We start from the raw sequence: 13,278 nt of genomic DNA on the forward strand, positions 1-13,278 counted from the left end.
TGCTTTTGAACTGTGGTGTTGGAGAAGACTCTTGAGAGTCCCTTGGACTGCAAGGAGATCCAACCAGTCCATTCTTAAAAAGATCAGTCCTGGGTCTTCTTTGGAAGGAATGGTGCTAAAGCTGAAACTCCAGTACTTTGGCCACCTCATGCGAAGAGTTGACTCATTGGAAAAGACTCTGATGCTGGGAGGGATTGGGGGCAGGAGGAGAAGGGGATGACAGAGGATGAGATGGCTGGATGGCATCACCAACTCGATGGATGTGAGTTTGAATGAACTCCAGGAGTTGGTGATGGACAGGGAGGCCTGGCGTGTGGCAATTCATGGGGTCGCAAAGAGCCATACATGACTGAGCGACTGAACTGAACTGAACTGAATATATTCTAAGGGCAACTTTCTGCAAGGCACCCAAGAGAGGAGCAGGAGCCTTGTTAGTTAAAGGGAGGCTTCCAAGTTGTTGAACATTTTGTATAACAACTTTCACACCCTGTATGATGAGACATTACACAACTAACTGAGGGCAGAGAAAAAGCCAGCAGCAGTCCAGCTGTTTCAATATGTCTTACATGCTTTGCAAATTCACTTTGCAATGGTCTTCAGTTACAGGGCCATTGCCCTTTAAAATGGTTATTCCTGAGTGTTATAGCAGCCTATGGTCAAACTAAAGTCTCCCAGAAATTCTCAAGAAATTGTATTTGGGTTGAAAGGAAGTAAAACTATGTTTGGGTTGACATTTTTGTTACCTACTTTGTATGGCACTTTTTGTTAGCAGTTAGTCTCACAAAATATTATTTATCTTAAAAAAAAATGCTTATCAGCCTTAGGAACAAGGAAATTAACACATCCTCAATCTAAAACCCTGCTAGCCTCCCTATCAAACATCATTTTCATGGGCAAAGAACTTCCAGTGGGATAAGCAGCCATCACCAGAGGGAAAAAAAAAGCTCAAAAAAGATTAGTACAAGTGAAGTCTATACATTTGCAACTTACTGATGCTCTTAGTCTCTTAACCACAGTGAATGTGACTATGGGTGTTCATAATATCTCCTTCAGGGGGCCTCTAGGTAAAATCTTTACCCTTGTGAATGGCCAGACACGCCACAGCCCACCATGGTCCTCAGGAAGACAAACCAGATGTACGATGGAGAGAATGAAGTCAGCAAGGAGAAGTAAGCTCCCCACAGGAACGAGATGAACAAAATCTGAAGCAACAAAAGGAGACGTTAATTGGATCTGCCCCCATGGAAGGGCAGAAAGAAACTTAACTTCTGAAGGTGATTTTTAATTTTATCCAGATGTTTGCTTCTCTGTGGAGCTAAACTTTAGAGAACTCACTAATCTCTTATAATCATCAGAAAATATAATCCATATCATTTTATCATCTGAAAGCCCCAACATTCTAAGTTTAGACCATTCATCAAAACTCGTTCAAGGTGTCTACCCTCATAGGTGGCAGGAAAGTGAACGTGTAAATCAGGATGCAAAGCTCACCCTCCCGGCAAACAGGGATGGCAGGACCACAACAAAACATGAGTATGAGAATATAAGGAGAATGAGTCTAAGGAGAAATTTTAAGGGATTTTCTTTTTGTGACTATAAGAATAATAACAGTTTATAGCAGAAGATATGGAAAAAAGAAAAGATATAAAAATTACTTTTGCTTCTCCAACCCAGAGAAAATACTATTAACACAGTTTTACCCTATTTTCACTGATTCTAAGGGAAAATATATCCTTAATATTTGCAAAATATTCCAGTGAAAAGACATACCATAACACACATAATATAATGAAATGCACAAACCTTTCCCCTATATTGACTGTTGAGATGGTTTTATATTTTCCATTAAAATCAGCTGAGACACTGTGCATAAATCTTTGGGGTTCTCTGATGATCTAAATAGAATAGATTTCTGGAAGGCAAACTGTCAGGGAAAATGAGTATTCTCAAGATTCTTGGTTTATGCTGCCAAATTGATGTCAGAAAAATTATATCAATTGTACATGAGGGTGTTTGGACACTTGCAGTGTTCTTCAAGAAAAAGAAAAATTCCTTATGGATCTGACGTTTGATATGGCTTTGACAATGAAAAAAATTGTATATACATATATCTCGCTACGTAATTTTGTTTCTGATAACTCCTGTGATTGAACACTTTTCAAGGTTTCTTGACAATTTGTATGTCTCCTTTTGTAAAATGCCTTTTGTGCTCTCTACATTTTTTTTTTTTGCAAAACTTGTGTTTTCATATTCACTTGTCAAAATCTATGATATTTTGTGCACTTTGAAACACACATCCAAGACTATGACTGTCCTCCTTTGTATTTACACCTAGAGAGGTCTTCCCCACCAAAAATCAGACAAGATAGATAGGTCTGGGTTTATCATCAGAAAACATAGTTCTGTGTCTTGATGTTGAATTTCAGTATGTATGACATCAAGCAAGTAGGTTAGTTTCAAAGCTATACCCAAGTTAACCAATGTGAAACTGCTTATGTTTATACACGCAGTCCCCACATTTTATCTGCTGTGTTCTAACTACACACATCCATCCACGGCACAGCTGGACTACAGGGATCAGCTGTGGGGACAAAAATCTTGGGGAAAGATGACAAAGCAAAAAAGACAAGGTGTCAGAGAAGGACATTTCCATACTCTCTCACTTGGGTATTTATAGAAAAACGTCCGTGAAAGAAGAGCAGCAGTAGGACTTCCCTGGAGGTCAGGTGGCTAAGACTCCAACCTCCCAATGCAGGGGGCCCTGGTTTCATTCTGGGTCAGGGAACTAGATCCCGTACAATGCAACTAAGAGTTCACACACCACAGCTAAAGACCCTACACACCTCAACAAAGATCAAAGATCCTGTGTGCCCCAACCAAGACCTGCTGCAGCCAAATAAATAAATACCAAGAAAAGAAAAGCAGTGGTCACGTCACCACAAAGAAAATTCCAGATCACCCTTAAAGCCAGCCTACCTTCCAGCGGCCGTATCTGTCAGCCAAGAGGCCAAAGAGGACGCTGAACACCATGTAGCCAAAAAACACCATCTGGAGGTGGGGTGAGAAGAAGTTATCCTCTAAGCGGCATTTTTACAATATGCTAATTTACCGCATTAAGCATTCATCCGTCTAAACAAAGAAGATTGGAAATGTGGGTGGGGTTGGAAGTTGAAAAATAGGCTTTCACAAAACTCTCCCTGGACTCCTTTTTAAAATGTCAGAGGCTGATGATTCCCACACCTGAAACCATTGACACCAGGTAGAAGCAGGGGTCCTAGAAAAAAAAAAAGCATCTCTTCCACAGGGAACTAATAAAAAAAATTCATATTTATACTTGAAAAACAAAAGCCATCCTTTTCTTCTGTGCGCTGTTCTCTCTAGGACATGACTGAAGGAGGGAAAAGCCAATGTTTTCAACGCCACGCCTGGGACGAATGCCATACCATAACAAAATCTAATCCTCAGCAACATGACAGAAATGAGCACAATGTGACACAGTCTGCATAAATCCAAATTCATTAACTACGAAGAGCTCTTGCTCTGGAGTAATTTTCTTTCTGATAATTGGTATTCACATGGCCTTTTTGTTTTTTGAAAGATGATGATCGTTGATGGCAAGATTTTCTGCCTCTTGTTGGGGTGTTAAAATTTTCCCTCCACCCTTCTATACTCTTTGGCTGGTCTAATAATTAAATTGATTTAAGATAAACTGACACATTGAGGGGCTCCCCAGGTGGTGCTAGTGGTAAAGAACCCACTTGCCAATGCAGGAGATGTAAGAGACACAGGTTTGGTCCCTGAGTCGGAAAGATCCCCTGGAGGAGGGCATGGCAATCCATTCCAGGACGTTTTTTTCTTTTTTCCACTGCAGTATTCTTGTCTAGAGAATCCCATGGACAGAGGAGCCTGGTGGGCTATAGTCCATATGGTGGCAAAGAGCTGGACACAACTGAAGCAACTTAGCATGCAAGACAGATTGAGAGGAGAAAAGCAAGTTTAGTTTTGTTCATACAAGAATCCCATAAAATATAAGACCCAAGGGCACAGTGGACAGTTGAGGCTTATATGCCACTTTGAGCTGAGGAACAGGAAGGCCCCTGGGACTTCAAAGGAGAGGAGGGTCATTCATAGGACAATGAGAAGAACAGATGTCTGGTAATTAGATGTCTGTGCTGCCACATGGATAGGTCACTCAGATGAAAGTTATCTCTGGCAATAACTCTCTCTCTCTCTGAGCCAGGCTCCCTATCTAAATTCTTTTATGTAGTTAAGGGAAATGTAAAAGTTTCTCTTGAGTCTGCTTGGTCTCAAGTGTCTTCAGTTCAAAATAATCCACAGGCCAAAGCAGTATACTTTGGGGTCACATATTGTGCTCCCTTTTGGTTGTTGTTATTCAGTTGTGATGTCATGTCCACTCTTTTGCAACTTTATGGGCTGTAGCCTGCCAGGCTCCTCTGTCCTACAATTTTCCCAGACAAAAATACTCAGGTAGGTAGACATTCCCTTCTCCAGGTAATCTTCCCAACCCAGGGATCAACCCCCTGTCTCCTGCATGGGCAGGCAGATTCTATACCATCTGAGCCACTAGGGAAGCCCCCCGCTCCCTTTTACTCTTTTTCTAATGGCCTTCCTTGTCAAATATATATCTCTTTTAATGTCAACTCTAGGTCAGCCACTTGATTTTTTTTTTTTAACTCGTATCAGTTTGTGAATCCCCAAATTTGGCTAAGGCTCACTTTCTCTGATTTGTGTCTCTTCCGGGCTCCTGCTAGGGTCTGGAAAATGAGCAGTTCAAGGTTATCTGCCTAGAGGAAAAGAGAAAAGGGAGAAAGGCCTCAAATGCTAGTTTGGGAACCAAAACAGCAGGTGGAGAGGGATTCCGTGGCCCTCCGCCAGGGGGATGAGGAAGGGGAGCGGAAACCCCAGGTCCTCAGTTGCTTCATTCTCAGTACAGGAAGTGGGCACTCACCGTGGTCACTAGTGCCACCTGCCAGTTCTCCAGCTGCCATTCACAGCGGATGGCAGGAGACACAACCGCTATTAACATGATCTCCATGGCCTCGGCAACCTCAAAAAGAAGGAAGGAAAACACTGTGTCAAAGTGCTAGCCTGTTGTCACTGCCTCCCATGTCTGCCTGTCATCCTTCTAGTCCTAACCTCCTCCTTCCTGTCCCCCACTTAGGGAGGATCTACCTATTATATACCCACTCAGCCCTGCTAGTTGGATAAAGAAGCACAGAACAACTTTGGCTTTCATGGATGTAACATTCATGGTTTGAACAATTTTGAGAGGGTCCCTCAAGATGTATGACATGTATACCCTTGTGATATTTCATGTTTTTGCATTTAACACAATGAGGGTGTTGTGTGGGGGCCATTTAGTTGGCAGATGACCCAAGTTATTCAGCAGCATCCACGTCAACCCAACATTGCTGTCCTACACTTGCCATCCTCGAGATCTCAGGGCATATCCTTTGCAAATGGATTGTTGAAATAGTCCCTGATTTCAAGAGGCTGCAATGGGGAGGCAAGATTCATGAAAGTTAGAAAATAAGCAATGAATACAAAACAGTAAGAGCTCATCATCGGGAAAGAATGACTGCTTAGTAAAATTAGTGTAAGATGTGTTACTAAATATTTATATTTTCTATTGAATGAAATATCTTCCTCTGTCCATATCTTGTACTTTGTTCCAGGATGAGTTGATCTCCCAGGGAAAGGAAGAAGTAGATGCTAGATGATAGAAATTCAATGCAATAATGAACAAGGAAGATTCCAAGATCATTCTGAGGTTTTCTGCCTGGAGGAAGAGATGAATAATGATATGATTGACAGGGACCGAAGGACATTAAGGGAAAAAAGGGAAATTATAGGGAGGGAAAGATGCATTTGTTTGAGATACATTCTATGAATAATAACAGGATATTTGTATGGGGTGTTTATTATGGTACTTCTTGTATTTGTGTAACTGGAAGGTCTGGGATGAAACAGGCATGGCTAATGTTAGCTAATATGTGGGAATTTGAAATATATCATAATGGCTCATCTCTCCTTGGAGAGTATTATAGTCATGTTTAGAATTCAAATAGTTGGTATGTTTTAGTCCAAAAAGTATCATGTGTAAGAGGTGGCCTGATGATCTCAGAAGAAAACTTAGGTATTAAACTTACCAAAGAGAGCAGTTAGGTAAGTATTAACCTGGACTCCACTCCTCTCAGGAGTTTTAGAAGGAAATAAGTCAATAAGGGATAAGGCTCTGTCCCACTCTGATTTAATAGCCGTATGGGAGAAGGACCAGCCAGAAGCTAGGGGCAGTCATGAAGGAGCGGCACTGCAAAAGAAGATCTCAGAAGACCTTAGAGACGCCTGAGACCTAGGAGTCCTTGTCATGGACTGAGACTGTCGTGCTGCTGTTACACACACATCCCAGACACGTGGGGCCCTGAACTCCAGCTACCTTCAGTGGCACCAACAAACCTTCAGGGGTGCCAGTTACAGGTCGGTGAATCTATAATTACAGCAGGTATCCAGGTGACAGTTATGCATAAAATGTTGAGAACCACGCATCTAATTTGACTTAGAATGATACCATACCCTCTCTTTTCAGTGTTTCAATTTAAACCTTTTTAAAAAAAAATGAGTATTGACAAATGAACTTATTTACAAGACAGAAATAGACTCATGACATAGAAAATAAACTTATGGTTACCAGAAGGGAAAGGGCAGGAAAGGGATAAATTAGAAGTCTGGGATTAACAGATACACACTCCTATATCCAACTATAAGTCAGCTCTAAGCACTCACCCCTGTGCTGCCCATGATCAGAAACAGGGCAATGTGGAAACGTCCGAATCCGATGGTCTCCACGGCTTCTTCCACGGTGAATGTCTTGGACTCTAACAAGGAAAAACAGAATGAAAGGAACAGCCCCTGTGGGGAGGCAATGTGTATGGATTATCACTCACTCTGGAGGATGTTGGAAAACCAATTTGTTGCTATAAAAATAGTAAATACAGAGAAGAGAGGGAATTCAACAGTAACTTGAGGACCAGAGACTTCTATGGTCCCCTTACCTCTCGGCTGTGGCTCTGGGGTCCCTAGGTTCAGCTCCCGAAGGCTAACGATAGTGACTGGCTCTGTCTGCTTGGCTGTCATCTTTCAAACAGTTTGGATTCCCCACACAGCTGTCCTACAGGAGACAGGAGAGGGAAGATGCAGGAAACTGGGGAAGGAAGAAGGAAAGAAAGAAAATCGAGTGCATATTCTCCTCTACTCTTCACAGAAAATCAGTACAGTAGGTATTGTAATTTATCACCATTTTACAAGTGGAAAACCTGCAACATGGAGAAGTTAAATCATGGAGAAAGTTGAATGGCCAAATGGAAGAATTGAGTTCTAATGGCTAGTAATCAACCTGAGTCGGGGCCAGGTGAGCTCTTGACAGTTTAACCAATAGTGTTCTCTGACTGGGAATGAGGGTGGGCTGTGCTACAGAGAGATAATCACAATAGCCAATGCTTTACTGCTCCATAAATGCTATGGTTTACAGTATAATCAGGTATTACAGCGTGCTTTCTCACCTTATTTTCATTTAATTCTGACAGAAACCCATAAAGTTTCTTTTTATCCCTTCCACCTGGGATATTTAATCCTTAAAAAAAAAAAGAAAAATTAACCCTAAACATTAAAACAAGAATAAAACAAGGAAAGCTGAAATTAGTGGGGAAAAATTTTAAATAGGTTTATAATAGTAATTTCATTCTACAGCCCTGGTAGGATAAACAGACACCCTAATCTATTCTCACTAATTATACTGTTAGCAATAATGTTGGTATCATTATTTTGACACAAGTACATATTGTAGCTTAAAGCAATTATGTCACTATTATTAGGAACCAAGATTTCAGTGTAAGAGAAAGAATATACAAAAATCAAAAGTTATGTGAACACTTTACTTTCTAATTTTGAATTGGAAATATCCATGAATTCATTATGTATTATAAACACACACACACACACATATATATACACATATACACACATATATATGCATATAAAGAAGAAAAATTGCTGCAAAGAATTAAAGCCCAAAGATATAAAAATCCATTGTTCATAGGATTACTAAAATTGTAATCTCACTGATCATCTTTGGAGAACACTAAGAAAACAACTCATTCTGAAAACTAGTAAGTATCTTGCCTTTCTTGTACAAATTGTCTGTATTTTAGAGTAACCAAACAGTCTGTGAAAGAAAAGTATTCTTTCATTTCAGCTAAAACATACAGAAAGAAGGATGGAATTAAAGTTCATGATTTTGCAACTCCTAACAAAATAAAGGATCCAGGTAATGATCATCAATGGCTGATAAACTAGGTAAAAAGCTGATAGAGAACTTTATTCAAATAGATAAGACTGATAACACCCCTGACCCCACTGACATTGGCCCTTCATGCCGCTGAAGATGATCAGAGGCAACGTGGCTCCTGATGAGAGGCACAAGGGAGGATACACAACATCAGCTGTGATGTAGTCTCCTAAGAAGAAACTGAACGTGAGTCTGATTGAGCTCCTAGCTCTACCTACCATTTTATACTTCCTGTAGCTCAGAAGTACAGGACTTCCTTGCAGCTCAAATGGTAAAGAATCTGCCTGCGATACAGGAGAGCAAAGTTTGATCCCTGGCTCGGGAAGATCCCCTGGAGAAGAGTATGGCAATCCACTCCAGGATTCTTGCCTGGAGAAGTTCATGGACAGAGGAGCCTGGCAGGCTACAGTCAATGGGGTCGCAAGGAGTCGGACACGACTGAGCGACTAACACACACACACCATTTTATACAGAGAATGAAGAAACGATGCTAAACTACACAACGTGGTTGCAAAAAGAAAAATCCAAAATGCCAAAAGTTCTACAGGTTAATGACCCAACTTCTTCAGTAAATAAATGGAAAGAAAAAAAGAGGAGAGGAGAACCTACAGACTAACAGAAAAGAGACAAACCAACCAAATAAATGAGTTAATTTGCCTGGATCTTCAGTCAAACAAATCAATTATAAAACAACAACAAGAGAATGAGATGACAAAGATGACAGAAAATCAGGGAAATTTAAGTTTGGAAGTTTGATGATATTAAAGAATTACTGAGGACATCATTAGCTGGGACAATGACATTATGGCTATGGTAGAAAAAATCCTTATATTTTAGAGATAGATGCTGAAATATTTAGATACAACAATGTTTGGGATTTGTTTTAAAATAATTCAATGGTGGGTTAGGAATAGAGTGCAGAAGGGGATGGACGTGTAGATGAAAAAAGAATGGCCTTATAGTAACAATTATTTAAGGAGGGTAGTGGGTACACTGGGGTTTGACTGTCCTCTGCTTTTGCAGATGTGTAACATTTTTCAAAATAAATAGTTTCAAAAAGGAGGTTCCGAGATTTGTATGTAACTTTTCCAATATCAGACCACTAGTAAGTAGCAAAAGCAGAACTCAAAGATCCCCTTTTCCCAGAACATAAATAGCTGCAGAGCAGTTGCAGAGAAGCAAGTCAAGGTCATCAGTGTTTGCCAAGTGCCACCTCTGTATCTTTGCGTGGGCTCCTGTGGAGGGTTTGTAGGCGCATCGGACACATTCCCTGCCCTAAGGAGCTTTTAATCTAGCTGGGGACACCAAAGATACACATAAAAACCATACTATAAAGTAGATATTATTTGTTTCCTTAAAACTCTGTCACAGACACACAAATATTCCAGATGGAAGAGAAATCAATAATGCTCAGAAATGAGTTCACGAAATCCTCTCTCCCAAAGGAGATCATGAAAAGTACAAAAGGCTGTTATTTTCACAGAGTGGAAAAAGTAAAAATAATTGGTCTCTTGGACCGTCTGAGAGGCTGAAATTCACAAAGATGGAATGTTCCAGAAATTCCTAATGCTCTCTTTCCAAATGTTGTCCAAATACCTTTTGGAGAGGTGTTCTTTACCTGGTAACTTTTAAAAAACTTTTGAGAAAAAATCGCCTTTGGTTAATTATCAAAAGGACTTCAGTACACATTAAAAATTAGCTATGACTGAATATCATGTTTCCAGATGAAATGAAGTACTAACTTAACCAAAATATGACAATGAGATTACTCAGTGAGAAATAGATGGTGGTGATGGCTTTACAAACGTGTGACTATACTAAAAACCACTGCATTATATATACTCTAAAATGGTGAACTTTATTATATGTCAATTATATCCAATTTTTTTCCTCTAAAGAACAGCCATGCATATCATGACAGCAGACTTAAAAACTGAAAGTGAGTATGGCCACTAACAGTGTTAGAGTGGATCAGACAGTAAAGAATCTACCTCAATGTGGGAGACCTGGGTTCAATCCCTGGGTTGGGACGATCCCCTGGAGGAGGGCATGGCAACCCACTCCAGTATTCTTGCCTGGAGAATCCCCATGGACAGAGGAGTCTGGCAGGCTACAATACATAGGGTTGCAAAGAGTCGGATGTGACTGAGAGACTAAGCACAGCACAGTGTTAGATAATAAAACAATTTGGTCTGGTGGGGGAAAAATTTTTAAAAATCCCAGTAATTTCATCTTAAGTTCAGTTACAACTAAAATGCTTAACAGTAAATTCAATCTTCAACCAACACTTAATCTCTGCCAGTCAAGTTTTATGACTTCTCATAACAATCTAAACATGTTTCACAATTTCAACAATCATAAAGGTTTACATTTTAGAAGAGTAATAAAGCAGTCTTCCAGCGAGTCTGCTCACTAAAATACTGAGTGGCAGGAGGAGAAACCCAGGAAATCTACCACTTACTACCAAGTAGATGAGTTTTAATTTAACGTGTTTGTTTTAACCGATTAGGTAGCTCCATGGGTCATAAACACCCTACAAACTTCCCTTCTCTTATCAGCAAAGTGATTCATCACAGCCTGGCAAAAGCTGTCAGGTCCATGATAATTGCTTCAGAGTATCTCTTGAATTAAAGCTGATCGCGGGAAAGGAGATTCACATTTTTTATTTCATGTTTCTTTTCTTTAATGTATTCGGCTGCACCAAGTCTTAGTTGCAGCACTGGATCGTCAACCTTCACCGCGGCACACGGGATCTTTCATTGTGGCATGTAGGATCTAGTTCCCTGACCAGGGATCAAACCCGAACCCCCTGCATTGGGAGCACAGAGCCTTGGCCACTGGATGGCCAGCAAAGTCCTCATCTATTTCTTGACTGAAGAAGAGAATCATAATATTTGCTTTCCATGATATGACAAGAACCATGCCCTCAAATTAAAACAAGTTACCATTTTCCTCTATTGAATTTGAAAAAACACAAAAGATCAATTATACCCAGTGTAGGAACTCCCCTGGTGGTCCACTGGTTACGACTCTCTGCTTCCAATGGAGGGTGCGCAGAGTCCATCTGTGGTTGGGAACTAAGATCCCACATGCTGTGCGGTGCAACCAGAATAAACAAAAAACAACACTACCCAGGGTAAGTGAAACAGGCACTGATACTGATAGGAGAGTACACGGCTACAACCTTCCCAGAAGGCAGGTGGGCAAAGATGAAAGAATGTTGACTAAGCAGTTTCACTTCTCGGGTTCATCCTAATGAGGTAATCAAAAAGGTAGATGAAGATAACGTGTATGAAAATGCAGCACACTGTTATTTTAACGCCGATTGTCGAGGAGTGACCAAACAAATTATACTACAAAACACTCTTATAACAGAATGCCATTTAAAAGCTCTTAGGTGAAAGTCTATTTGGTGCTAAAAAGTATTTCCCAAAATATATGTACCTAAAGCACATATTCAATGATCCCAGTTCATAAGATTTCATTTAAATATGTACTTACATAGAAATTTCAGGAGATACGTCTGAAACTGTGTTTTGTCTTTCAACAAATATTTATGGAACACCACCATGTATCAGGCAATAAAATATAGTGAAAAGGGTTCCTATCCCCAAAGCACTTACAAACGGGGGATAAAGTCAAGTATTCACGTGGGAGCCACGTGGCCCAGGGGTGGTAGGCAGAGGTTGCTCTGGCAACGTAAGGGAGGCCCTGCTCTGCCCAGTCCTGGGACCTAGGGCAGCCAGTCCTGAAGGACTGAGATCAGAAGGACAAGGATTTGGCCAAGAGGAAAAAGTGAGGAAAGAATTACCTGGCTGGTAGAATTTAGGGTGGCTTTTTCCTACTTCCCTTTATACTTTTCTGAATTATTTAATTTTTAGAAAGGCTATGTCTGTTACCATGAAAACTCTGGAAGAAATGAACCAATGAAGATGCACAGTTGACGTGTCATAGGGCTCCCTAAGTCACTGACCCCTGTGCCATGAGCCCCACCTGCCCTCCATCACTGGCCTTGACCTTTTGGGTCAGGATAGGCTCTCGACCTGGAAACAATCAAGTCATTGACTGGCCACAAGTCTACAAGGTGGCCGGGCACAGAAAGCCCCCATTGCTAGTGCTGGTGGTTGCACAACATTGTGTAACCAAATTATAAAACTAAATGCCACTGAACTGTTCGCTTTATAATTGCTGCAAAGGTAAATTTTATGTGTATTTTTTAGCATAATTTCAAAAATTAAAAGAACAAGAAGAGCCATTATATAGGTAGTATATACATATATATAGGTCTGTAGTTGATATAAACCATAAATTCAAGAAAAAGAATGTTAAGATCCTAGTGGAATAATGAGCACATTATATAACCAGGCAATTCCCAAGAGAAATTGCAAATAAAACTGGAAAATTGTTCACTTCTGTAGTAACTAACCAAGTTATAGAAATTAAAATCTTTAGGTATCCTCTGTGTGTGTGTGTGTGTGTGTGTGTGTGTGTGTGTGTGTGCTTAGTTGCTCAGTCAGATCTGACTCTTTGTGACTCCATGGACTGTAGCCCACCAGGCTCCTCTGCCCATGGGGATTATCTGGGCAAGAATATTGTAGTGAGTTGCCATGCCCTCCTCCAGGGATCTTCCAAACCCAGGGATCAAACCCACGTCTCCCACATCACAGGTGAATTCTTTAATCTAAGCCATAAATTAAACATAGGAAGATGGAAGAAAGGAAGAAGAGAAGAGGGAGAGAGGGAAGAAGGAGAGAAGGGGAAGGAGGAAAGAAAAGGCAGGATAAAGGAGGGAAGGAAAGGGAAGGGGAAAGGGATGGAGAGAAGGAAGAAAAGGGGAGAAGAGGAATTAGAGGTGACAAGGAGGGAAGAAGGGAGAAGGAAGGGTGAGAGGAAGCAGGGAGGGAGAAAAGTAA

The 13,278-nt window shown here is 40.7% G+C and overlaps 1 protein-coding gene across 3 annotated transcripts in view; it reads right to left on the bottom strand.

Annotated features, from left to right (window-relative positions):
* Positions 1–13,278, bottom strand: part of SVOPL (SVOP-like) — a 96,093-nt gene that overhangs the window by 79,963 nt on the left and 2,852 nt on the right. For 2 of the 3 annotated variants that reach the window (XM_010854926.1, XM_010854924.1), the window contains 5 exons: positions 7,074–7,189; positions 6,805–6,896; positions 4,970–5,068; positions 2,977–3,048; positions 1,078–1,202 (listed from right to left, as the gene is read on the bottom strand). In XM_010854926.1, the coding sequence (XP_010853228.1) occupies positions 1,078–1,202; positions 2,977–3,048; positions 4,970–5,068; positions 6,805–6,896; positions 7,074–7,155 (470 nt within the window). In that variant the 5' untranslated portion in view covers positions 7,156–7,189. Of the gene's footprint in view, positions 1–1,077; positions 1,203–2,976; positions 3,049–4,969; positions 5,069–6,804; positions 6,897–7,073; positions 7,223–13,278 lie in introns of all 3 variants that reach the window. The other variant, XM_010854925.1, reaches the window with a different exon arrangement.

This window comes from Bison bison, unplaced genomic scaffold (genome assembly GCF_000754665.1).
Source record: "Bison bison bison isolate TAMUID 2011002044 unplaced genomic scaffold, Bison_UMD1.0 scf7180017864352, whole genome shotgun sequence".
Classification (NCBI taxonomy): Eukaryota; Metazoa; Chordata; class Mammalia; order Artiodactyla; family Bovidae; genus Bison; species Bison bison.